Genomic DNA, 26,098 nt, shown 5'->3' on the forward strand with positions numbered 1-26,098 from the left:
AAGCAACCTAGGAGATATGTAAGAAATATGTAGACAGACAACAATGATTCAAAAGGAAACGGAAAGATAGATCCAGAAAGGATATTGTTGAGAAAGTAACGGTGATGCTGCGTACCGGAAATTTCCCCATCAAATTATCGCTTCAAACATGATTCAGCTTGCGCCCTTTTGATCGGTTGCTCGGAAACCAGTATAGCATGTTGTACCTTCGATAATAGCCTCAAATGCACCGACACCGATCTCTCTTGTACCGTCTCTTGATCAGCTTAGCTATGTTGTGATTGATCAGCATCGAATCCGACAGGGAACGCAGCTTATCGACTACTTGATATGTGATTACTGAACAAAAAGCAATGAGTGATGATTATCCATATCGTCTGTGATACATTTTGTTAATCTATGCTATGATCCTAAAATGCGATTTTGGTGACTACGAGGGATTACCTCCATTATCTCCTGTAGTCGACGATGGTGGTGGTACCCAGTCTGATCCTGCTTGTTTCAACTTGGATATATGTCTATGTGGATATCTCTCCGTTATAGCTCTCATTTGAGCAAGTTCCTTACGTCTAGCTCGATTGCACATTTCCCTGATTGTTAATAAAGACTATCATCTCAGCTAGGATCCATCATCCACCGATGTATTGATTTGTACTTGTACTTACCACTGGAAAGCTGAAATTAAGATGAAACTTCCTACTGCCCAATTTGCCGCTACCCAAGGTTCTACACGAAGGTATAATCGTCAGTAATGCAGCTACACGGTTGTTAATGATAAAAAGAATCATAGGGATTAGTGCTATTACTCACTCCTTGATCCTAAAAACCTAACAGCACCCAATCCTGTTCCTCCAGCTATACCATATAACAAACTATTTCTTGCACACGGTATCTTTCCGATATTCTCGAAATCTTCTATAGGTTTTATACGCTACAATGAACATGTAACGGTAAGTTTTCGATTCGATTACATACGTATCCTTCTGAGATAGGTAGAGTATATATAATTGAGGGTTTCGATGTACGAAAGCAGGTACTTACTCCTAAAGCTTTTTTCATATCTGAAGCTGCATCTCCACTTAATTTCTCATCGGGATTTACAGGTCCAGCATCAGGTGTGATTGGGCTATTTCCAGCTGGTATATTGAGTGGTGCATTGTAAGTCTTTGATGATGAGCCTGAGGCTTCTGAAGAGGAGGTCGACATGATGTTACTTGGTGATGTTAGCTGATCAAATACAAGATTGAGGAATATTAGGGAGATCAGAATAATCAGATTGATCTTTATCTTTCGGCTTCTTTCCCAACATTTGTAGCGTGCAGCTCCGATTGATGATATATTACGTAAATTACGTGACCTAGAAATCTCGCCGCTACAACCTGACAGTCAACGGCAATCTACAGGTAAAATGACATGGGATTTTCTAACTTTTTTTAGTTACATTCCTTCTTCTGCTTGAGCGCGAACCAGCTGTCGTCAAGATGAACATGTTTAAGCCTCGCACAAATCAACAGGCGACTAGCTCATCATCGTCCGATGCTGGACCTTCAACTACTCAGCCCATTCCTACAGATTTACCCGGTCAACTGCACGATGGCACAACACCGCCAGTCCCAGGTCCATCGGCCGACAAGGAATCCTTTATTTCGAAAATCATGTCTGACAAGTGAGTAGAGGAGGATATATTACAGTTGATATATACTGTATACTGACGTACTTCCGTTGTAGCCCGTACTTCTCTGCTGGTGCTGGATTAATGGTGGGTAAAGCTAAAACTACTTGCAGATGAAGTACTTACACTTCGTATAGGGTGTTGGAGTGGTCTTGACCGTATTGAGAAGATCAGTAACGTTAGGAACGACTTTTGCTCAACGAAGAATGCTTGTATCATTGGAAATACCTTCAAAAGATAGATCATATCCTTGGTTTTTAGAATGGATGGCTGCTCAATCTGCTAATCAACCTGGAAAAGGTAAAAGACCTTTAGGATTTAGAAGTCATGAGTTAGCTGTTGAGACAAGTTACAAACAACATGAGAATGGTAGCTCTGAAGCTGTATTCAATTTGGTTCCTGGTCCCGGTACACATTATTTCAAATATCAGGGGACATGGTTCCAAGTGAGTCTACAATCCCTTCTCAGTGAATTCTGCTTATAAAAGGTCACATACTGAGTTTGTCTGTCTGCAATTAGGTGAAACGAGAAAGAGACGCTAAATTGATGGATTTGCACTCCGGATCACCATGGGAGACTCTCACACTTACAACATTATCTGCGTATAGACATCTATTTTCATCCCTTTTGACAGAAGCTAGAGCCCTAGCAGAAGCCTCAACGGAAGGTAAAACAGTGGTATATACAGCATGGGGAGTAGAATGGAGACCATTTGGAAAACCTCGAAGTAGGAGAGAGATGGGAAGTGTAGTATTAGCTGAAGGTGTATCAGAGAAGATTGAGGGTGATTTAAGGAGTTTCTTAGGTAGAGGTAAATGGTATGCTGAAAGAGGTAAGTCAGCTCAGTATCGCTTAGTAATTCACGAATTTCAGGCTGATGGTATATGAAATTATAAGGTATTCCATATAGAAGAGGTTATCTTTTACACGGACCACCTGGATCAGGCAAAACATCCTTCATTCAGGCTTTAGCTGGATCATTACATTATAATATCTGTTTATTAAATCTTGCTGAAAGGGGTTTAACGGATGATAAATTAAATCATCTATTAGGCTTGGTTCCCGAGAGGAGTTTCATATTACTTGAAGATGTGGATTCAGCATTTAGTAGAAGAGTACAGACAAGTGAAGATGGGTAAGTGATCTTGGCTATTCTATATACATAATCTTGAAAATCGTGTTAAAGTAATTCTCCTTTATAGATACAAATCATCAGTCACGTTCTCTGGTCTTTTAAATGCGTTAGATGGAGTAGCATCATCAGAGGAAAGAATAATATTCATGACAACGAATCATTATGAAAAGTTAGACCCGGCATTGATCAGACCAGGAAGAGTAGATATACATGAACTTTTAGATGATGCTAAAGGTGAACAAGCTAAGAGATTATTCGTCAAATTCTACGGTAACAACACAAGTGTAATCGCACCAAATAGTGTACAACAAGAACAAGAACAAAAAGGTAGAATTCTTAGAGAAGGTGAAATACCCTTGACGGATGAAGAAGTTGAATTACTAGGTAATCAAGTCAAACAAATTATAGAAGATGAAAATAAAAGTGGTAGAACTATAAGTATGGCTAGTCTACAAGGTTTATTCATACGTACTGGTGCAAAAGAAAGTTTGGGTGGTATTAGGGAATCATGTAAATCACTCGGAGTGGAGAACCAGTGATACATACAGTCGGAGTATAATCATAGAATGGATCGACCTCGCTTGCATTCGCATAACGACTCATGACGACTTGGCATGATCTTCTCAGAATGTCATCATCGATATTACTTACTGAAGCGTATTGCATAACTTGACGATAGGCTTTACTCGTATGACTTGGATCGTTTACACCCCAAGATGGGCGTCCAACTTTCTTACTGATATCACGAATAGTGTATCTTTGCTTAGCAGCAAACCTTTTTCTCAGCTCTTCATAGATAACCTACTATGCAATAAGAATTTATAACATACATAAAAATGACTTCATGGTTTTCTCAGGCAAGTATGGGCGAATTAAAAAGCTTTCGCTCTCATTCTTTCAGTGATCTCGTAATGCGCAATAAACATATAGGAGTAAAATTTCTCAAAGTCGTCATCTTAGTGCAACCTTTCGATAATTACATATCGCCGATTCAATTATCAAGACTTCGCTGCTTCGCTTCATCGTTTACAGAGTATATATATAATAAGCCTCGAACTGTTTAGACGTTTATAAGCTATTCTTCATAAACGATTGTTCCATAATTCACCTTAAAAGAGCCACATTTTACTACTAGTAGACTTGACGGTACTTTGATACCTGAAGATAGTGATTCACCCAAAGAAATCAGTACAGTGGTCAACAGTCGTTTGAGCAATATTCATTTCAGAGCCAGACATGAGAAGGACTAGAGGAAGATCAACGATTATGAGAACGGCGAAACCCAAGATCGTGATACAGCGTACCTCCGTTATATGAGATCACTGCAGAGGTCTACAGGTGTCACGAAAGGACAATTTTCCTGGGCGTCCAGAAGGTATAATATTGTTACTAGGGGACATAAATGTGAATCCCGTTGTAGTCATGACTTGAAGGCTTCTGGTGGTTCTATAGGCCAATAGACGTTGTTAACACATTTCTCTTGGAAACACACTTGGTATTTACGGTTATGAATTGGCAGTAGTCTGTATCACTACGTTAGCTATATAAAACCAGAAAATGCTCTAAAAGGAACGTTTGCAACAACGTACTACAAAGTAAACGATCGACAGTTTGATGACGCGATCGCGGTACGGCATTTAAGGCCATCTTTTCCGAAGATGAGGTTTAACGTAAATCACCTTGGTCTGTAGCTAAATTTCTAAATGAATTGGCCAAAAAAATACCGTTAAGGATCTGGCTTGTCATATAAGAAAGATGCATTTTCTATACTTCTTCATTGATTGCAACGTTTGTCTCTGTTATTTCAGCTTATTTGTCGACAACAGGTATCCGTCTTGATCAAGATGACAATCGAAGCATCTTCAACTATCAACAATCTCTCGGGAGGTCGAAAAGCATGGGTCACATTGATAACCAATCCTCAGTATATAGCTGGTGAGTTATGTATTCTATTGGTAAAGTACAAGAGTTGTCGCTAATCATGTCTTCTGACACTTTACGCATGGTTTAGGTTTGTTGACACTACAAAGAACTTTGACATCAGTATCATCATACCCATTAGTAGTAATGACTACACCAGGATTAGATACCTATTCTAGAGAAATTATAAATGGATTTGGGATTGAGATCGTTGAAGTTGAACATTTAACACCATCTTCACAACAACACAGTGGATTTGATCCTAAATTCTTAAGATTTAATGATGCATGGAGTAAAATCCAAGTTTTTGGTCTGACTCAATTTGAAAGAATTATCTTGATTGATTCAGATATGATTTTCTTGAGAGATATGGATGAATTATTTGATTTAGAATTGCCTTCAAGAGATTGGATAGCTGCTAGTCCTGCTTGTGTTTGTAACCCTTTCAAATTGGCTCATTATCCTGAAGATTGGTAAGTCAACTTCACCTTTTACTCGTATATTGGAAGAAAGGTACATGGTTTGATCGGAGAGTAAGATATACAGACTAGTATGTGTAAAGGAAGGGAAAGGGTTATTCACCATCAAATCATCTATCCTTTGGATATCATTTACAGGGTAGAATGTTTATTTCCAAGGAAGTGGATTGTACATATAATTATGGAGAATATTATATGGAAACCCTAATAACATTTAAAAGGATATTGCGATACGGGAATCTGATTGAGGGTTTATTCATGATATGAGGAATCAAAAGCTAACTCTGCGTCATCTTGTTTGTCTGTTTTAGGATACCAGCAAATTGTCAGTTAAATCTACAAAATCCTTATACCTCATTGAATGAACCGCCTATACCAGACAATACACCAAATTCAGAGAACAACAAAAGAACATCACACCTATTAAACTCTGGATTAGTTATATTTCATCCATCCAAAAATTTATTAGATAAATTAATATATCATTTAAATAATTCACCAACAATTTTAAAATCAAAATTTGCTGATCAAGATGTTATAACTGAAGTTTTTAAAGGTAATTGGAAACCTTTACCTTGGTGGTGTAATGCATTGAAAACTCAAAGAGCTGTACATAAACAAATGTGGAAAGATGATCAAGTTAGATTAATACATTATATGTGAGTTTATCATATATATATGAAACATTTATCGCTTGGCGTTCGAAATAGTAGATGAATTTCGATATTTACTCTGATAATCTATCTTCATAGCCTGGATAAACCATGGGATCATAGACCAGAATCATTGTCACCATTCAGATCGACTTCAACGCAATTACCTCCTACACCAATAACAGCATCAAATGCCACCGAATTTGATCTTACCAAAAAAGACAGAAGACCGTTACCTCAAAATTTAATCGAAGCAGTCCACAATACACGTGAACAAGAAAGTTTAACGAACTACGATCATGTACATTCTTGGTGGTGGTTAGTTTACGAAGAAATTTTAGATGAATGGAAAAACGAAAATAAATTAGGTTGGAAAGATATTGATAAATATGTTACCAGGTAGTTTGCTTTTGTGAGAGAGAATAAGGTAAGAAGGAAATTGATGTTGTTGTTACAATTAGCCGGTGATATAAAAGTGCAGATAACAAAAAAAGACAATGTTGATAGAAATACATACATACATTGGTTATAGACTATATAGATGAAGATGTATGATCAAAGATCGGAATACATTATACTTGCGTTGATATTCCACCACGGGAATGATTTTTGCTGAGCCCTTTCCGCAGAAGATCGTTTATTTGTAAACTAAAGTGACCCCCTTTTTCCCCATTCCACCTTTCACACCATCTAAACCTAAAATACTTTCCAATTTACTCCAACTCATATTGAATCTAACTTGAATTTCATCTGAATGATGTGTACCATCTAGATAAGCAATTAAATCTTCTTCCATTTCTTCTACAGCTTTTATAGCTGCGGCTTCTTCCCTTTGTCTTGCATTTAATCCAAATCTAATTCCACTATTCCCACCACCACCTTGTTGACCATACCTATCAGTTCCATGTGTACCAGAATATCCAGAAACTGAACCTCCACCTACTGCTCTCCTTGATGATGTCGAAGGATGTGATTCAGCTACAGATGCAGACATGTTAGACGCTGAAGCTGATGCTTGAGATCTTGGTAATTGACCAGTTGAAGATGAATGTGGTCTATCGTGATGTATTTGATGAAGTGATGAAGGATATGCCAAATTACGTCTATTAGGTGATTTACCAGCTATTGAAGGTGGCGTAGCCATGTGTCTAAATGTAGGTGATACACCCAAAGAATTATTTGATCCTACCGAACGTAAAGTAAAAGTACTTTCACCAGCTGCATATCCTGGTCGTGATAAATTAGAATCTCCACCATGCGATCGATTATCACCTTTGGTATTCAGAGTAGTTGTTGACCCTAATCTTGTCGATTCGTCGAATCCTACTCTTCGTCTATGATCCACAGGTAATGGTATCAGGGGCGTCGATGTCCTTTCCACCATCTTTGGCCATCGATGTACTCTTCTCAAAAAACCTTTGATGATACCAAACGACACAAATCTTCTGGGATCTATACCAAGTGACAATACCTCGTGGGCCTCTATCCATTCATGAATCGTTACTCCAGGTGTCAATTTACTATACAATCGAAGAAGTACTGGCCATTCTGGATGAGGGAATCCTGGTCTGGTGATATATGGCGGACATTCCGTTATGACTGTTTCATCAGCGCCGAGTCGAGATATTGCAGGTTTCAGGGTGTACATGTTGGAATATTGGAATACATCGATCTACAAGAAGGTTTATCAGCTGAATTATGAAATGTTTGGGACTCCCGCTAGCTCACCATCATTACGACCTGATAATATCTATCGATATGTCAGCTCATTTAATTCTTATACTGATATAGCTAGACTTACAACATGTGTTTCAGCGTCTCCCTCGTTAGTGCTTCATCCGCATCTGCTAGTTCTGCAATCTTCTTAACATGATTTATACCATCTATATACTGCGATACTCGGGCAGCCGTTATATCCCAGTTGTCATCCTTCAGTGCGTTCAGATCTACCAATGCAATCGGTACATGCCAATCTTCACAGCCAGGGGGATTAGCTAGTAGGGAATTTGATACACTATCAGCATACCTCCATGTGAATTGAGCTGATGTGGAAACACAGCTTACGATAGAAGGGGAACAGTTTCAGGTCAAGCGAGTTGAAGCCATCCAGAGGTATTGAAGTTTCAGAATATGAATTTAGATCTTCGAACAGCTGTTCTAAAACGGACGTCAACGGTGTATGTTCTGGACGTGGAGCTGAGAGATACGATGAGTCCTCCTGTTGTCATATTACGTGGTAAGCACCATTCACAAAGAGTTTAGGAGTTTTCGGTGTCGATAAGGGGAATGACTCACTTCAGCACTCCTCAATATTCTAGCACATTTCCTTACAACAGGTTCAAAAGCTTCTAAAGAAGAAGAAGAATGAAAAACGAAACATAAATTCCACATGTATTCATTTCTTTTATATCTACCTGATTCACCAATTATAACATTTGGAAAACCCATTATTCTATATTCAACTTTATTATTTCCTTCATCATTAATCAATATATCATCTCTATTCTGTCTTCTACCATTATTATGATAATTTGTTGAATTAGTTGATAAACCTTGAGTTAATAAAGTAACTAATCTACCATGTAATGATTTTTTAGGTATAACATATTCTGAAACTAAACCAAAATTCAATATTGTCATATCATTTCTATTACTGTTATTTGAATGATGGTAATGGTTGTTGTTGTTATATGGTGGTGTATGTGATACGGAAGATCTACCTGATCTACCTGAAAATGTTGATGTAGGAGATGAAGGTGGTGATAATTGTCTACCTCTATGTGTAATTCCAACTGAAGAAGTTGATGTCGAATAACTCGTTGTAGTATTAGATGTAGTGGTAGATGAAAATGGTTGTGCAGGCGCTCTTGATCTTGCTCTTGATCTTGAACGTGATTTTGATCTTGATCTCGACCTTGTATCTGAATCGTATGTCGTCGCTCTAGATGTAATCAGGTTCTCTGGTACTTGATGTAATACCACTGGACCAAGAGTCGCATCGAAATGTGCGTAGAAAAGCTATATGAAAGATACCATCAGCTTAGCTCAAATAGATGCTCATATATTGGAATGGTTGTCAACTCACCCCCACTATCTGAGGTAAGAATGATCTAGGTGTCATAATCAATGAGTTAATTCGAGGAGGGTAGAAGAACAGGAAGTGATAGTCATGATTAGCATAACTATCCGTTCATATCCAACATATAAGAATAGATAAGGAAGCAGCACAAGTATTCTTTGTACATTGGTATGATGCTCGTGCATGTCAGAACGAACATGTATCTCTATCTTTCACGGTGATGATGAGGTAGCACATATATATGTGACATACTTGGAACACTATATGGAAAGGGGGTGGTTGAAGGGGTCCTTTGGCAATTAATTTGTTTTGATTAAACTTACTCGTCAGAAGCGCCCATAGCGAAGCAACCCAAAGTTCAATGGTCCAAACTTCTTATCAGCTTATATCTATATACTGGTGTATACTGTGATAATGTGTATGGGTCGGAACCTGGCTCTAGCTGTAGGTGGAAAGGATGGAACAACGTTTAACCGACAGTGGTTAATCAGATGATTGTCATTGTTTCTTTAGATAATCGGTTGATTCTGGATTCATAAATTGGATTCTCTGAGGTATAGATAGACTGATATGTATACTGTAATCTAAGCATAAATCATCGAGTAGTGAGGTATATACAGTGATTTGCTAAGCAATGAAGTGGTGTTGATAGAATCAGTAAAACAAACACGAAATAGTTACACTTCATGACATTCGGTAAACAAATACATCCGAGCATCTCGTTGTGGTCAAACTTCATAGCAACGGCAACGGATCCTGTTTGAGCTCGAGTAGTATCTATGCATGTGTCCAGTTTCTCGAACAGAAAAGGACTGCTAGATGCGCGATGCAGCGTTGAGATATAGGCATAAGATTCGTACTGCATAATGGATTACAACGATCAAAATCATCTATATACCATACAACAGGACTCTCGAATGGTGTGACAATTGAAGTGTGAAAACCAGAATCATATCGCCAACAATTTTCGACACCATCACCTTCGAGTCTCTACGACAGGTCAACTATCAGCTTCGACTTGAAGAGCGTTCGCCAGGTGTATTAGATTGAACGCAAGACTCACCGTCCTCATGCCAACCTCCCATAAAAGCTATCATATCTCTCATCTTAGCCACCGAATCTCTCTGTATCATAGGTACTTTGCTTGATGATGAACTTTCGGAAGATCTGCGCGCTTTGGCAGAATATGTTATATGGCGAGGTTTGCTAAGAGAAAGTGAACGTTGCGGATGGGTTTTCTATATATTGCAAGAAAATAATCGTAACAGTCAGTATAGAAAATTGACAAGTGAACAAACTGGCGCAGCCGAATGATACTGGTGTCTTTCAGGTGTATAAGTTCGATAAATTATGGATCACTCACGGCGTGTAATCCATGTCGTGGTAATGGACAATCTGGATCATGGCAACTTTTCGAGCTTGTACATCCCATTATCGAAGAGGGGCCTCAGGATGGTCTATTCAAGATATTGCCGTTTGACGGTTGATGAAGATATTTGTGGGATGCTCAGAGTGAGCTGGAAGATATCGATGTGATACAGCGCTCTGGGTTGAGATGGGTTGGAATATTGGTAGCTGAGGTGATACAGATAGGTATTATCAGTAAAGGAGTACTATGGTCGTCTAGAAGCATTCTCGTCAATCTTCAATTTCTATGTATGTAAAAGCTGTTCGTATTATTCTTGATGATCATTTGCCACCTACATCGTGTTATTGACATCACTTTTGATGTGACATGTCGATACTTCTTGCTTTTGCTCTATCCCTTGGAGAGGTACCGTATTGATCGGTTTTGAGCTCCATAAATCCAAATATTACACACATATACACACAACACATCAACGCACGGCCCATTTTTACTTCCAGGATTATCGTTTATTCTTCTTTTTACCTTTGAAAGGTATATCATCTTCATCGTCTAAATCATCTTTCCCAGCAGATAATTCTAAATCAATCAATTCTTCCCATTCTCTAACACCTGTCCATCTTTCACCACCTGTAGCTATATCTCTCCAGGCTTCTAAAGTGAGTTTAGCATCGTCGAAAGACGTATTTGGGTCGAGTATGGCTTGCGATAATGAATTCAAACTTGCTAGATGTAAAGTATGAAGTGAAATCAATGGTGAGAGGGAGTTGACTAAGGAGAGTAGCAATAACAGATATTCAGCTATTATCCCGATTACCGGTCGAAACGGTACAGGATGGAATGTAAAATGGTAAACGTACCAAATTTCTCTAGTGTCCAAGTTGACCATAATGGCTCGACAAACACGAATTCGTTTCCTTCTCTTGTGTAAGCACCAAATAGGATTTTTTCGGCTTGTTCAGCCAAAGCAGATAGTTTATATAGGTTGTTATCCTATATCTCATCCATCAATAAACTGATATCACAGGTAAAGTAGATAGAAAGACTTACCAATTTTTTGAGTGTACTTTCAAGCGATTGACGATGATTGTACCACGAATTTAGGTGCTCTGTTATTTCTGGTCTTTCAGGTTTTTCATCAATAGCTAGAATATTACTGATAACGGAAATCAAATATATCAGCATGGATACCAGGAGAATTCATTTGAAACGGATTGACATACTCCATTTCAGTGGCTTCGTCAATGCATCCTTTTGAAGCTTTGAATCCATCTATAATAACCAACTCATCCCATGTTTTGATGATTTTACGCACTTCTGCCAAAACCAACTTCAACATTCTATGATGTGTAGTCTCATTTTGTTTAGATGGTGATCCTACTGAAGGTGAAGGTGAAGGTGATGCTGATGCTCTAGACCTCGATCGCGATGGTGTGATGAGAGAGTCCAATCGGGACATCTTGGTAGTAATATCTCCTACCAGTGATTTACAAATTAGAATATCGGATGAAAGCTTGACGTTCTTTAACTTACTCCTTCACCACAACGGCAGATGCAGCATTGGAGAAGCAAAACAAAATCATTCGGTGGGAGGAATGCTTCTGAGCAAAGAAGTGGAGGTAGGGTCTTGATCTATTTGGTGAGCATGATAGCAATCGCTTCCGGTGTTAGCATCAAATGTTTAAATCAGGCTGACTCGGTGTTGCACGAAGCAATTAAAAGGTGGTCAAGTTTCATCATCAAAGCTGAAGTAATAAAATGGACGTCATGTAGTCCTTTGAAACACATTCATCATCAAATTTATCTTATGTCATTCTCGCTATATCTACAATCTAACCAATGGAAGCACTGAAATATTGATATTCTTGTGCCATCCATTAGTCCAGGCTAAGCTACAACCCCTTTCTTTCAGGCAAGGATAAACGAGATGAAGTGGGGGGTCCTTTAGCCAATCTTTCGGGCGGGTCATCAAGTATCTGGGACAAATAGCAAGGTATCTTACCTTAAGGTTAACCTTGAGGACAACATGAGGCTGATGGGAATCACATCAAGAAGATCAGAAGACAAGCTTACTACATATAGTAGTCATGCTAAATTCTGTTTCATAACTAGAAATCTCTAACTTTTTACGAACCTTGAAACGTTGGACTTCACCCTCAAAAGGATAGAGGAATACACACAACATACAATGTATAATGCTTCTTGTTATACGTCATCCACTAGGGGCACCGGTATGATCCGAATGATTATAGTGATCTTAGCATTGTTCTAGCTTCTATTACTATTTTAGTCGTTTACCAGAACTTACTGTTAACTTAGTTGTTGCTCCTGACTGTGCCAAATCTTTATCCTTTTAGTCACTCTCTAACCTTCTTTCACCAAAATTCACTGATATTCTCCCGGATTACCGGTGAGATAAGAATCACAAACGATCGAAAAGAAAAGGAGATACGAGCTTCCTTTCGCACGTCCTTCTTAAATTCTGTCTTGAAACTTCCCTTCTGTACCCGTTCTGGTAACCTTCAATATGTTGATTTTGGGGTTTCGAGTATATTCAACATTTTTTCAAAAGGTATATAAAGAGCTACATACTTCACTGTTTCGCGATTAATTGTCGTCACCAGCAACAGGCGAACAACATCTTCATAATCACCTTACACAATATATCAACTCGTACCAATCAACCTTTATCTTCTACACACATTCACCTTCACTTTGATATCTCGCCACCAAACATACACACAACACACTCTGTGACTGCTAGTCTACTATTACCACTTCAACACTCAGTCCAACATTCAACTATCAGTAGGTACAACCATTCAACCTTTAGTCTAACACTATATTTCTGTTGAACAATATATCTGACTAAAATTTGTGAATCACATTTCAGCTCAACCAGCGACACAGGATGTCCACTTACACAAGCATTTCAGCATCCTCATCACCTGTGAACTTTGGTAGACCGGGTGATACACCTTATCCAAAACCGAGTCCAATCACACCGCTCACACCTTCTTCACCTTGAAAAGATCTTTTCATCGCACTGTAAACTAACCTTGTGAGTTGACAGTCAGCTTTACAATATTAGTGAGCAAGAAAGATCCTACTTAGAAACACACTAATTCGTATATCTAATGGTAAACCAAATTATTTCTCTATACATATCTATATCACACATCAAAGCATACCAACATCTTCAACAGTACTATCATCTTTACAACCAAACATTTAACAAACAAACTTTGTATCATAGAGCATTTTATTGTATCCATAGAAATAAAACAACAAGATCAGTGTATAAGGAGATCAAGTCGAAGATGAGAGGGGTATGTCAGAATTGGTACTTCAGTTGAGCGCAAGGAAAATTTGAAACACATTAAAAGGTTGTTAAAGGAATTTCAGAATATGAGATGTCGTATAGATAACTGTTTGTGTGAATAAAGAGATACGATCAGTTGTCATAGAGAAGGATTGATTAGTCTGTTTGTAAATTGGCCTTTTGTACACGCAGCAACGCATGAATACTTGTATATTCCCATATTCCCAATTTTGTCACTATGATCTGTTTGTACGTTGCATTCTCATTTCCATTTTACCGATTATGCTTTTTTTCTAGGTTGAATTTTGAGTGAGAAATCGACATGAGGACAAGACTGATGTACGGCTGACGTTGATAATATATCGATATCTACAGGCATGGTTAAGATGCATTAGCATACATGCCAATTGCTGTATGGAGAGTATCCAATTCTGCACGAAACATATGCTGCATGGAGAAAATCAACTTACCAGGACCTATTCTACTTGTTAAACCACCTTCAACGATACCACCAGAAGTTTCAATTAAGAATTGTTTTTTACCTTTCCATTGTTCTTTCAATTTTTGAGCTGAGTTATGTAATTCTTCGCCAACTAAATTATCTAACATTACGATATTTGCACCTGCTTCAATAGCTTCATTTGCTTCATCATAATTTTGACATTCGACATTGACTAGTAAAGAAAATCCAGCCACTCTTCTAACTGCTTGGACAGCTGATGTTATCGAGCCTGAGGATATATTATTAAATTCAAATTGATCAGTCTGTAGTCAAATTGAATGTGGGACAAGCTGCACAACACCTTCGACTCACCAGTAGCCCAGATATGATTATCTTTTAACATTACCATACTTGATAAATCATGTCTATGAGGATCGACCCCTCCGACCATCATACCATATTTTTCAACTAATCTAAATCCAGGTGTAGTTTTTCTTGTTCCAGCTACAACACCTTTCCATCCTTCTGCTCTTGCTAAATCTCGAAATCTTCTTGAGCTTTCGAATTTAGCAGATGTAGATATAAGCTCCATATACGCTCTCTCGGAAGAAGGAAGATAAGTATAACAAATACTTACACACTAGCGATACCACTACATCTAGCTAAAGTATTTAAGCCAACTCTTTCAGCTAATAACAGATTCCTTGCTTTACCATGAACAATAGCAACTTTGGTCTTGGTATTAGGTGGAACTACTGATCCTTCAGGTAAAAGCCATTCAACGCTACAAATAGAAAGGCCAACCACATATCAGCCATTTTCGCCTTATCTTCAATGTGTCCGATCTTCACGCAACGCTCATTTATCATATCAAGATGCACTTACGTGCATTCAGCTTGTTTGAAAATCTCATCAAAGAACGGTACACCAGCTAATATCCCCTTTTGAACCAGATGAAATGCACGTCAGCTTTCCCATCTCTATATCTGGTTTCATTTGTGGTGGCTAAGGAAGAATTAAAAATGGTAATTCATTCAAGCTCCATTACTTACTCCTGATTTACCCCATAATATAGCTTCTTGTTCTTCTTCACCAACTACGAAACCTGCCCAATCGAATGAAGGTGTATCTTCTGCATACCATTTACTAACTTCCGTCTTCCATGATGGTGGAAGTAAATGAGCTAAATTTTGACCGGGTAGCAAATCACTTTCTGACATTTTTGTTTGTCTCTTTTTCCTTGCGCTGGTACGTTTCTATGGTAGATGGACTGTGGAAGACTAATGAAGAGGGATAATCAACTGTAAGGACTGATTTTGGGATATCCCGGAATCTTTCGTTGACGGCGAGATCTCTCTCTTACTGTCAAAGTACCGGTTTTATAGCCGATCCTCGGATTCTTCCTTCCCATTACGTAATTTGCGTGACAGACGGTAGTAACAAGTTAGCGGAAGGCATGATAAACGAGTCATTCTGCCATGATAATGATAAGAAATCTCGATTATTGTCATTGATGTATTCACTGAAGGATACTTAGCAGTAACGGCTTACTATCTTCAATTTGCAGATCAAGAAGTTAGCTGTATTAGAAAAGCAAAATGGCCAACACAAAATCACCCACCATGGAAGATCTCATTAAGATGGATCAAGAAGATCCGCTTAATTGGACAAGAGATGAATTTGAGATACCCAATATCAAAGCTTGTGGTGGAGATGGAGGTAAGTAGGGAAGGAATTCCAGCACACGCAAAGTTCAAACTGTAATCTAATCTGAGTGATTGCCTGAATATAGACGGAGAAGCAATTTATTTTTGTGGTAACTCTTTGGGATTGTTAAGCAAAAAAGCTAGAAAACATATGATTGAAGAATTAGATGTATGGTCAACTTCGTGAGTATAATTACAAAATTACTTACCGGCTTACAAAGCTAATATGACTCATTTGTGAATAATCCTTTGGGAATTAGATCAGTTACAGGCCATTTCTCACATCCACATAATAGGCCATGGAAACATGTTGATGCACCTTTAACACCACATTTAGCTAAATTAGTTGGAGCAAAAGAAAGTGAAGTTTCACATAGTTCAACATTAACTAGTAATATGCATAATTTATTTACGAGTTTCTATAGACCAACAAGCAAAAAATGGAAAATTGTTATTGAAAAAAATAGTTTCCCAAGTGATTGGTATGCTGTACATTCACATCCAAAATTACATGAAAATACTCTTAATAAAGAACAGATAGATAATGCTATAATTGGTTTAGAACCTAGAAAAGGTGAAGATCATTTAAGAACTGAAGATATTTTAAAAGTTTTAGAAGATAATAAAGATACTATATCAATAGTCTGGCTACCATTAGTCCAATATTACACAGGTCAATTATTTGATATGCCCAAAATTTCACCAAAAGTACATGATATTGGTGCTTTATTAGGTTTAGATATGGCTCATGGTATAGGTAATGTAAAAATACAATTGAATGATTGGAATGTTGATTTCGCAGTTTGGTGCACGTATAAGTGAGTTTTCTTTCCAGCTTAAACCAGTTCTCACGGTCGCAAAATAATTGTATCGTTATCAATCGTACTAAATTGTTTTAACATTAGATACCTCAATTCTGGTCCTGCTGGTATAGGTGGTTTCTACATCAAAAATGGTTTGGATGATGGAGGTAGACGGTAAGCCGTGTTCACTTATCACATCATACATTGTCATTTGAGTGTAGTATGACATAGCTGATGCTATATATCCCGACTTGCAGTCTAGCTGGTTGGTGGGGTAACGATTCAGCAACAAGGTTTCAAATGTTACCTGAATTCTCGCCTACACCAGGTGCGAAGGGATATCAACATTCGTGTACACCAGTATTTTCATCTATACCTTTATTAGCGACATTAGAATTGATAGATAAAGTTGGATTCGAAAACATGCTAAATAAACAGAAAAACCTAACTGGAATTTTGGAGAAATTACTTAAATCGAGTAAATTTTATAGGAAAGATGATGACAAGGAAGACGGCAAAATAGGATTCAAAATAATAACGCCAGAATATCCATATCGTGGAACACAATTATCAATTTTCATTTTACCTTCTAAAGATAAAGAAATCATGCCTAGAATATTCACAAATTTGGTTAAAAATGGTTTGATTGGTGATGAGAGACACCCAAATGTTATAAGGTTAAGTCCAGTAGTATTGTATAATAAGTTTGAAGAAATTGGTAAAGCTGTAACAATATTAGAAAATGCGCTGGAGGAAGAGAGTAGTAGATCTCGGGGTAATGACGGGAATGAAGTAGATTTGGATATGGTATCTAAGGATTGATAGGGTAGACTTTGTCACCATGCATACGCAGCCTTTACGCAGCCTTTCATCTAGACATGACCGCGATGCATAATATATGATCATACTTTAACATCCGCATGGACAACCGCCCATTCCTTCATCTATCAGACTCTCTATACGTTCTATCCTTTCTGATAGTTTATCCATACCTGCGTTCAATATATCGATTTGGCCTAAACAGATTGAGCGTATAATTTGTTAGACTACCATTTTTTCTGTGCTCATTGGAAGTTCAAGTGATACACAACATACCTTGTTTGTAGACCTCACACATCCTCCTAATATCTTCCCTTACTTCGGTTTCGCCTGCTTCGTCTTTTTCCAGTGGTGTCTGTAATTTTTCTAATTTTTCATCTAACATACTACCTAACATACCTAAAACATCCAATTCCAATTGCATTTCCTTTTCTTCTTGTTGATGTAAAGCATGTTCATCTTCTTCATCTATCTCTTCCTCTTCCTCGTGTTCATGATCATGATCATGGTCATGATCGCAATTAGCGTGATTATGCGTATTTAACATGATTCTGACGATCTCCAAAAGGTTTTTATCTAATTCACCGTTCCTTCTTAATTCGAACACCTTATTAGAATCTAAGCCCTTGTCCTTAAGCTTCTTCTGTATATTTGGGGGAAGGGTTGATGAGCCTAATCGTAAAGTGACCACATCGTCAGGGTTATCAGGTATAACGAATCCATAGCCTAATAATAATTCTTCATTTGATTTTGGTCCATAGTTGTTATACAGCTGAACTCCCGATTCAGTATCTTGAGCCGAAATTAGGGATACAGAAGGAATCTTGGTGTCGTCTGCAGATGGTGTAAGTGAAGATAACCATAATATCGGCTGACCTCTGGAATCTATAGTTGGTAAATTCAGTTATTACGATACCTTGGATTTGTCGATTAGTCCAGCTTACGATTGAACAGATCTAATCCAGGTAGGAGAACGGGCTGAGATTCTTGATCATCTTTTTTAGCTTCATGAGTTGCTGATCCACCTTCTTCAGGTATGTTGAGTAATTTTGAAGGGAAAGCTCGAGATGACATATATGTTGCTGTAGCCAAGTATCTCTCCCTATGAACGACCATTAGCTGTGTAACTTGGAAAAGGTTTAATCAGCAACTAGCTTACCATGTTAATCCATCTTCCTTCAGCACTTTCCTGACTACATCACTCTCAGCTTTCCATTCTTCTTTTCGGGCTTGGACTGCCCCATATAGCGTACTTCCTTTTAGTAACTGTAACTCAGATGTAGAGAAATATAATGGAGTAGTCAGAGTTGAAGGTGGAGGTAAAGATTCAAGATATATTAAATGGGCTAATGAGTCGAAAGGGAACGATCTGATAGAAATGAAATGATTTGAATAAGCTACGATTGTCAAAGGGCGGGATGGATGATCATATCCACGTACGATCCTTGTTTCTCTTGATAAGCCCAATGTAATCCTAGATAAGCACCGATCTTCATTCTTTCATTCCATTTTTCACCCTGTTTACTTGATTCAGCTGGCCAAACTAATTGATCTTCTTTCACTTGTATCAATTTACATATGGCCTTAGTAGCTAATTCAGATGTAATAGCTATTTCAAATGGACAAGATACTAGTCTTTCATCTTTATCAATTGCTGAAGTGGAAAATGGTGATAATCCAGTTTCGGGATCTACCTAAGGATTGTTAGATTTGCATTATTACTGAACAGGAATTGTTGTCGATATACGAAACTCACTTTCAGCTCGGTTGAATCATGGATATGACCTCCTTTCTCCCGAAGCCATGAGATGAAATTATACGCTTTGGTCATATCAGCCATTAGGTCACCTTTATTGTCGTTGTTTGACCAGTTGTAGTTGGGGTATATGCAGATAATTGATTTCTTCAGGATTTCTTCGCATTTCATTTGAACTTTTTGTAACTTTAGCCAGAGCGATCGATAACACAAATACTATGATCGGTCATCTCCGCTTAACACCCTCGGAGATTACTATAATAAGTGACGTGTGAAACCATGCCATTCTCGCGTGGCAGTATCAAAATAGTCAAAGCGAAGCAAGCTTCCGATCGTCGCCTCTGACCGCCGGTCGCTTCTTGCATATATCTTCCGATATATTTCGAAATCTAGAGACTAGCTGAAGGCAATTAACTATCTTTTATTTGATACATAGTCAATCAAAGTATTATTAATAGCAACGGATAACACGCACACTCAGAAGCTACAATCTATCCCATAAAAGAGGATTATAGAGCGAATAGCGCCGAAACCCAGTCAAGACAAAACGCATAATGTCCATTCCGGTTCAATCAGGTAGTAAGGTGTCTTTCACAGACTTCATTGCTAGAAAATGTAAAGAGCAACCATTTGTACCAATAGGCAAGTTCACTGTGAATGAATTCAGCACTACTCTTTCAATTCACTAACTAAGTATACTTTTCGTATATATAGGTTGTATAGCTACTGTCGGTGCTTTGCTTGGTGCATCATACCATCTGAGAAAGGGTAATAGAAATCAGTTCAATAAGTACTTGCGATTACGTGTATAGTGAGTTGACGTCGCATTGCTAGAATCTGTATGTGATATAAGAGCTTACTTAAATCATTTTGTGTTATAGTGCTCAAGGTGCAACAGTAGTAGCTTTGATGATATATGGTGGAGTAGCATTTACAAATGATCAACAGCAAGCTAATTACATCAAAAACCGAATAGCGCTTGGTATGTTGCTCTTGTTCTGGTAGATGAATATGTGTATAAAGACCGTAAGCTAATTATCATAACATCTGTGTCATCTCATGCATATCAGGAGAACTACCAAAAGATACATATTATCCGGGACGTAAAGATGTACCAAAACCACCTAAAGATACCAGTTTACCATTCAATATACCTCATGATGAACAACCTTCGATACCAAACACCTTCCCTAGAATAGAAGATGAAATACCTACATCATTACCTGAATCTTTATCTACAGCAGTTGATGCACCACCTTCTTTATCAAAAGATAACACGCAAGGTACAGGTAATGCATATCCATTGAGAAAAGAAGAAAGAATGAAGATCTCAGATTTCGCTAGAAGATTGAAAGAAGCTGAACAATTGCATAAAGAAGAAGAAGCCGTAAAGAAAGCTACTAAACAATAATCGACAATCTTCATGTAGACCTTGAAGATCATGAAAAAAGGGAGGAAAGGGGAATTTAGTAGAATTAGCATTGAAATCTTCTTGTATCCATGTATATATTATCAAATAGCTTGACATTGTCGCATGCATGCTTCGCACACTATTCCAGACCATACTTTCCTCCATCGTTCTATGAGCGTTAAATAAGCATTTTGTCAAACCAGGCTTTTTCCGCCCCGATCAAACCCCAAGGTGGAGGTCGTCCAATTCTGAAAGTCAAACCAAGTTTATTCTCTCAACATGCTGTTATTGTCTATAAAGTTCTTCTTTATCAAACATCGTTGGCAGTACAGTAAATCATTGCTCTTAATCATATCTACGTCTTGTATATAGTACATACAAGGTAAGATGCACAGGGACAATCCATACTTGATCAAAAAGCCAGACTTTGCACAATTAGCTTCACGATATCCGGATTTCGCTCAATTGTAAGTTTATTATATCTCCTTTCACTGTCTCTACCTGAAATTCCCAAATCTGGCCGGCAGGATGTGTGCTAATCCTTTGATAATCAGTGTAACGATTTCGGACGAAGGCTATGCGTCCATTGACTTCAAGGATGCCTCAGCTCTTCGTTCGTTGACGAAATGTCTATTGAAAGAAGATTGGGATTTGAATGTAGATTTGCGCGAGGACAGGTTATGCCCAACGGTAAGTTACTCAGATTTTATACATGACAGAGAGATAACGACTGACTTTACGCTGTGGGTAGATCACCAACAGGTCAGCTTGTTCACTGGCGTTAGTCACGAAAATGGCTAATTGTTCTCGTCTGTAGATTAGATTATCTTCTTCATTTACTTGACTTGGAACCCTATCTTCCTTCATCTTCTTCATCCCGACCATCGCGTGTACTTGATATGTATGTACAGCACCATCGATCCCCAGGGACACTGCTAATCTGAACGCTGATTATCCTGTAGAGGTACAGGCGCAACCGCAATTTATCCAATATTACTACATCGTCTACGTTCAGACGCTCAGATCACGGCTACTGGTGAGCTATCCGACGATGTCTTAACATTATCTCACATATCTGATTATAATCTTGATGTATGATATAGAATTAGATGAAACGTCATACAATCATGCTGTCTCTGTACTTGCTCAAAACTCTATATCATCGCAAGCCATCAATATCCTTCACGCTCCCTCCTCAAATCCCATCTTATTTCCAATACTGAGCGACGAAACCTCAAAATGGGATTTAACGATATGTAATCCACCTTTTTTTGGTTCAGAAGAAGAAATGAGGGAAGGTCAATACGGCAAGGAAGAAGGAGCTCATGCAGTATGTAAACCCTTTTCATTGGTAATTTTGGGTCTACAAATTAGCTAAGACCCTAAATCAACTTGTAGGCACCAACGGCTGCACATAATGAACTGATCACGGACGGAGGAGAGGTTGATTTTGTAGGAAACATGATTGAAGAAAGCTTACAGATAGGCGAAAGCTGTCGGTAAGTCTGCTTAACCTATTTGATAAGATCACAAGATATATAGCTGATATCTTTTGACAGTTGGTTCACGTCGCTGATCGGAAAGTACTCCTCCTTGACACCCCTTGTAGACCAATTGCGGCGGAATAAGGTATGTCTTGAAGACAGCTCATCTACGGTCAGCTCATGGTAACTAACATGTTCTGGTAGATTGACAATTACCTTTTGAAAAGTATCAAACAGTCAAAAACTACTAGGTGGATACTTGGATGGTCCTACTCACCAATCCGTTTGCCAGATGTAAGATCTCAAAATTCACTTCGTTTAGGCACCAGGAAAAGCTAATTCACCTTATAGGCGCTAGCTAGACCTGAAGAAGTACTGTCAACCACCTCCTTCTCTCGTTTATTACCTCAGCCTAATACCTTCTCACACAAGCCTCAACCCGCAGTTCCAGTGGAAGACTTGAAACGGAAGGTAACGGATGTACTCCACAGCATTTCCATTGATTTTAGATATCCCTCCTCTGACACGGCAAATTGCAACGAAGATCAAGAGAAACCTGTCATAACAATTAGGCCAAAATTGAATACGTGGTCAAGGTCAGCTCGTAGAGCTATAGCCAGACAAGCTGAGCAATCTTCCGATACTACTCCCGGAGGATCGATCGATCAAAGTAATCAGGAAGAAGAGAACTCAGAACCTCTGTTTGTGGCGAGAATTAGATTTATACCACCTTTAACACCCAAGGACTTTCCATCTGTGTCATTAGACTGGTTGGAAGGTAAAGATCGTACTATAGTGGAAGGTCTATGGAAGTATATTTTGACCAAGACTGAATTGATAGGAAAGAAAGAACAGGTGGACGCAGGATACGGCGGCAGATTAGGTGATGGTAAATGGGAAAGAGGAAGAGGGAGAGGCAGGGGAGGTGGTCGGTATATCGGTAGAGGGGCTCATAGTGATGAAGCCAGAAATAGAGGTAACGAAGAAGAGAGTATAAATGAGAAAATAAGGTACGGTCAAAGGAGGAGGTTGATATGATAAAGTACGAAACCTTTCATTCTACATTTACGGACCATCTAGCGAGTTGCTGACCAACAACAATCGTCAGCGTTTCAGCCGACCTTTCTCAGAAAAATAATGTAGTTAACGTTATGTCTTCCTCAAAGTCGTGTCAATGCATGATCCGTGTGACCGACCTGACTCATCGGTTAAAGATACAGGATTCGAACCAATGCGTTTGGAGTCATACAAGAATTCATTGCAGTTCCGTTCCTTCTCGGTGTAATCATGAGCAATGACTTATTCATAGGCTTTATAAGGAAAAAAGCTTCGCTAATCAAGTACAAAGGGTTGCTAGACAGTGCTGAAGAGAGGATCACTTTACTGCCTCTACAGTGGATCTGCCTTCTCAAATTGTTGTCTCTGCATGAAGATGATGTAATGGCACAACTATGATCAGTGTTGTCTTGCTGACGCATCAGCTTCGGTAGAGGGCCTTCTGGTATCGCTGACCCCCACTTCGTATGAAAAGTAAAGTATAGTTAACGCACTGAAGCGTCTTCGTTGAAGGTTTCCATGAATCTGTACAACCAAAAGCAACTCGCCCCTCCCAACTCACCCCACTCCTCGGTAAGCTGTATAAGTGCAATCCAAAATCACAAATATCGACCGTCTCCCAGTCAATCCATCAAATTAACTACCACATTCTCATTTCTATTGCATTACAACAATTTACTTACTTTTATCATATACAGTTAGTACACAACCGCGTTTCCTCTTCGAACAATGTCTGAATTCTCCTCTACAATTGTGATGGAAACCTACTTTGAGGTTGGAAGTAGAAAACCTAGATGTGATTTCAAAGTTTTGAACGAAAATGGTACGGAGGAAATGCCATCTAGTACAAACCCGACCTATACGGCTGCTTCAACGAAGTTGCAAGGGCATATCGAGTACCTGATAAATCACCAAACAAAATCATGGTCATCGATAATTGATTATACCAATAGAAAGCACAATAGAATTGGTGAAGCTTCTCAGCAGCTTGAGAGACTGGGTAGTCATGCTGTGGCTACGTTTAGAATGGACCCAAGAAACGCTGGTTCTACCATCATTTACCAAGGGTACACCGATTCTATCATTTAGGATGACTATCCGATCAAGAATCCACTTTCTCCTGGACATGTGCAGGGCCGGGTCGTGCGATAAGTTAAAGAGGATGCACTGCTTCCATACGGTCATTCAGTATCTTATTCGGTACAAATGCAGAATGCAACATATCCGTCTCATGTATGTCTCGGCAATTACTTTTGCTTTTTGGCCAACACATCATCAAACGGTGTAAGCTGTCAGCATTAAGTTTACATGTGCCCATAATGATTTTTGGCTTTTTCTGCATTGCTGACTGACGATATATCCCTCAGCACACCTGAGTTTCAAGCTACCCATAGATAGGTTGAGGAGCATGCAATACTATTGTATCGCTAAACTCTATACCGCAAACTCTGTCTTTGCTATACAGTCTATGGCCACTTTCTTCCAAATATCTTCCAGGCCATAGAAGATATACAAATATACTTGAAAAGGTTCTACTAACACTATCATACATACATCTACATCTTAACCTTTCATCGGAATGGCAAAAGGAGATGTATTTGCAAATACCTATCATGCAATATTCCCATGCGAAGCCATTCGTTTTTCAGCAGTTGTACCGGGAAGAGTTCGCATCATTTTCACCATATATGCGAGTTAATCTCGATATCCACATACACTCAGAAAGTAATGAAAGGATACGGATATCGTTATATTCTTTCCTGACAGCCTTCGCCTTGAAGCCTTCTCCTAATGGAAGTGGGCTTTTGCCTTCCCTAAGTCGGACTCTCCGTTGTTGAAGCGGAAGGATTCGCCTATTGAGGATAGCCTCAAGCTCTTCTTGACTGGACTGCTTTTTACAAAGCTATATAGGGGTTTTTCACTGAGTAAGAGATTGCCTATATCCTATTTATTCCATCAAACAAGCTCCTCATCACGCCCGCCATATATTTCAGCTGCCACGAAAGTCAGTTTTATCACAACGCAAACTAACAGAATTTAACCAAATCTACAGCCACTCTGATTGTAAAAACGATGTCTAATTCCTGCAACGGTTCAACCAAGTCGACAATTGTCATGAGAACCTATTTTGATGATTTTAGAGTACCGACGTGCCAATTTAGACGTTTATGTGGGAATGGAGAAGAGGAAGAGGTGCCATTAGCTACGGACTACTCGTACTATGTGACCACGAAACGATTAGAGGAGAACTTACAATTCGTCATCAATCATACAGCACGTGAAACTCAGACCATGTCTGGGTTCTGTGACTTTTCAAATGCAGACGCTACTACAGCTTCCCAACAACTCAACACGATTGGAGATCGTGCCGCTTTCATCTATAATGTAGATTCCAAATCCACCCATACCGCTATTCATAAAACACATCCCATGCTCTAATCGTGAAGTTGGCGTCTCGACAGATTGAGATTTGGCTGTTAGTCATCGCATTGTTAGTGATTAATTGGAATAAATCGGTTTCTACATTTATATTTCAAATGTATACACCATCCCCATGATATGCATTTTACCGTACTGCCTGAATGCCTGTTGAAGAGAGAGAGTCTTCTTTTATCGATTTGAACTTCCGCTCACGAGAGGCTCACGCAGGAGAGCTGTAACGTGGTCATGATAACACTGCGTGGAGGGACAGGATGGCGTCATTTTGCTCCTTGGTTCAGAGACAAATGAAAGAAATTTACAAGTACACGAAAGATAGAAGGCTCACACTATACATATATATATACATAGCAAGCTGCGGTGTATCATCATTGTTCTGCATTGTGTAAGAACCTGGCAAAGGGACATTCACAGGAATCGCGCATGTACCTGAGAACATTAGGAATGAGAATCAAGGTGAATTTTGAATCAGATTTAAGGAGATCTACCTTCGTCATTTCATGTCAAGGTGTAACAGATATAACCCATTCGACGCGTTTCAACGTAAAGAGGCGA

The 26,098-nt window shown here is 38.7% G+C and overlaps 12 protein-coding genes across 12 annotated transcripts; 6 read left to right on the forward strand and 6 right to left on the reverse strand.

The window, feature by feature from the left end:
- Nucleotides 1-430: 430 nt before the first annotated feature.
- Nucleotides 431-1,206, reverse strand: L201_000921 (uncharacterized protein; the record flags this gene model as incomplete). Its single annotated transcript, XM_066216716.1, has 4 exons — nucleotides 431-590; nucleotides 666-726; nucleotides 811-931; nucleotides 1,042-1,206. The coding sequence occupies 4 exons, from the start codon at nucleotides 1,204-1,206 to the stop codon at nucleotides 431-433; spliced, it is 507 nt and encodes a 168-aa protein (XP_066072813.1).
- Nucleotides 1,207-1,481: 275 nt separating this feature from the next.
- L201_000922 (uncharacterized protein) lies at nucleotides 1,482-3,347 on the forward strand (the record flags this gene model as incomplete). The annotated part of the gene is made up of 6 exons (XM_066216717.1): nucleotides 1,482-1,666; nucleotides 1,729-1,759; nucleotides 1,810-2,118; nucleotides 2,193-2,505; nucleotides 2,571-2,808; nucleotides 2,876-3,347. The coding sequence occupies 6 exons, from the start codon at nucleotides 1,482-1,484 to the stop codon at nucleotides 3,345-3,347; spliced, it is 1,548 nt and encodes a 515-aa protein (XP_066072814.1).
- A 1,305-nt stretch (nucleotides 3,348-4,652) lies between these two features.
- On the forward strand, nucleotides 4,653-6,263 carry L201_000923 (uncharacterized protein; the record flags this gene model as incomplete). Its single annotated transcript, XM_066216718.1, has 4 exons — nucleotides 4,653-4,743; nucleotides 4,820-5,201; nucleotides 5,519-5,866; nucleotides 5,960-6,263. The coding sequence occupies 4 exons, from the start codon at nucleotides 4,653-4,655 to the stop codon at nucleotides 6,261-6,263; spliced, it is 1,125 nt and encodes a 374-aa protein (XP_066072815.1).
- Nucleotides 6,264-6,497: 234 nt separating this feature from the next.
- On the reverse strand, nucleotides 6,498-8,981 carry L201_000924 (uncharacterized protein; the record flags this gene model as incomplete). Its single annotated transcript, XM_066216719.1, has 6 exons — nucleotides 6,498-7,532; nucleotides 7,589-7,610; nucleotides 7,662-7,854; nucleotides 7,925-8,078; nucleotides 8,156-8,878; nucleotides 8,946-8,981. 6 exons carry the CDS (start codon nucleotides 8,979-8,981, stop codon nucleotides 6,498-6,500), a joined length of 2,163 nt encoding a protein of 720 aa, XP_066072816.1.
- Nucleotides 8,982-9,915: 934 nt separating this feature from the next.
- L201_000925 (uncharacterized protein) lies at nucleotides 9,916-10,371 on the reverse strand (the record flags this gene model as incomplete). Its single annotated transcript, XM_066216720.1, has 3 exons — nucleotides 9,916-9,929; nucleotides 10,003-10,177; nucleotides 10,303-10,371. 3 exons carry the CDS (start codon nucleotides 10,369-10,371, stop codon nucleotides 9,916-9,918), a joined length of 258 nt encoding a protein of 85 aa, XP_066072817.1.
- Nucleotides 10,372-10,807: 436 nt separating this feature from the next.
- Nucleotides 10,808-11,764, reverse strand: L201_000926 (uncharacterized protein; the record flags this gene model as incomplete). Its single annotated transcript, XM_066216721.1, has 4 exons — nucleotides 10,808-11,076; nucleotides 11,166-11,298; nucleotides 11,356-11,461; nucleotides 11,529-11,764. The coding sequence occupies 4 exons, from the start codon at nucleotides 11,762-11,764 to the stop codon at nucleotides 10,808-10,810; spliced, it is 744 nt and encodes a 247-aa protein (XP_066072818.1).
- Nucleotides 11,765-13,907: 2,143 nt separating this feature from the next.
- On the reverse strand, nucleotides 13,908-15,289 carry L201_000927 (nicotinate-nucleotide diphosphorylase (carboxylating); the record flags this gene model as incomplete). The annotated part of the gene is made up of 6 exons (XM_066216722.1): nucleotides 13,908-13,996; nucleotides 14,098-14,358; nucleotides 14,442-14,626; nucleotides 14,707-14,853; nucleotides 14,955-15,010; nucleotides 15,122-15,289. 6 exons carry the CDS (start codon nucleotides 15,287-15,289, stop codon nucleotides 13,908-13,910), a joined length of 906 nt encoding a protein of 301 aa, XP_066072819.1.
- Nucleotides 15,290-15,667: 378 nt separating this feature from the next.
- On the forward strand, nucleotides 15,668-17,400 carry L201_000928 (kynureninase; the record flags this gene model as incomplete). The annotated part of the gene is made up of 5 exons (XM_066216723.1): nucleotides 15,668-15,788; nucleotides 15,862-15,958; nucleotides 16,036-16,593; nucleotides 16,681-16,752; nucleotides 16,836-17,400. The coding sequence occupies 5 exons, from the start codon at nucleotides 15,668-15,670 to the stop codon at nucleotides 17,398-17,400; spliced, it is 1,413 nt and encodes a 470-aa protein (XP_066072820.1).
- Nucleotides 17,401-17,487: 87 nt separating this feature from the next.
- L201_000929 (uncharacterized protein) lies at nucleotides 17,488-19,237 on the reverse strand (the record flags this gene model as incomplete). Its single annotated transcript, XM_066216724.1, has 6 exons — nucleotides 17,488-17,594; nucleotides 17,674-18,282; nucleotides 18,342-18,499; nucleotides 18,557-18,766; nucleotides 18,838-19,091; nucleotides 19,154-19,237. The coding sequence occupies 6 exons, from the start codon at nucleotides 19,235-19,237 to the stop codon at nucleotides 17,488-17,490; spliced, it is 1,422 nt and encodes a 473-aa protein (XP_066072821.1).
- A 470-nt stretch (nucleotides 19,238-19,707) lies between these two features.
- On the forward strand, nucleotides 19,708-20,564 carry L201_000930 (uncharacterized protein; the record flags this gene model as incomplete). The annotated part of the gene is made up of 4 exons (XM_066216725.1): nucleotides 19,708-19,795; nucleotides 19,868-19,964; nucleotides 20,035-20,135; nucleotides 20,224-20,564. The coding sequence occupies 4 exons, from the start codon at nucleotides 19,708-19,710 to the stop codon at nucleotides 20,562-20,564; spliced, it is 627 nt and encodes a 208-aa protein (XP_066072822.1).
- Nucleotides 20,565-20,951: 387 nt separating this feature from the next.
- On the forward strand, nucleotides 20,952-23,086 carry L201_000931 (uncharacterized protein; the record flags this gene model as incomplete). Its single annotated transcript, XM_066216726.1, has 9 exons — nucleotides 20,952-21,031; nucleotides 21,119-21,254; nucleotides 21,350-21,465; nucleotides 21,527-21,600; nucleotides 21,668-21,894; nucleotides 21,963-22,063; nucleotides 22,124-22,193; nucleotides 22,253-22,342; nucleotides 22,400-23,086. The coding sequence occupies 9 exons, from the start codon at nucleotides 20,952-20,954 to the stop codon at nucleotides 23,084-23,086; spliced, it is 1,581 nt and encodes a 526-aa protein (XP_066072823.1).
- A 747-nt stretch (nucleotides 23,087-23,833) lies between these two features.
- Nucleotides 23,834-24,193, forward strand: L201_000932 (uncharacterized protein; the record flags this gene model as incomplete). Its single annotated transcript, XM_066216727.1, has 1 exon — nucleotides 23,834-24,193. One exon carries the CDS (start codon nucleotides 23,834-23,836, stop codon nucleotides 24,191-24,193), a length of 360 nt encoding a protein of 119 aa, XP_066072824.1.
- Nucleotides 24,194-26,098: the final 1,905 nt, after the last annotated feature.

Source organism: Kwoniella dendrophila, chromosome 1 (assembly GCF_036810415.1).
Source record: "Kwoniella dendrophila CBS 6074 chromosome 1, complete sequence".
Taxonomy (NCBI): domain Eukaryota; kingdom Fungi; phylum Basidiomycota; class Tremellomycetes; order Tremellales; family Cryptococcaceae; genus Kwoniella; species Kwoniella dendrophila.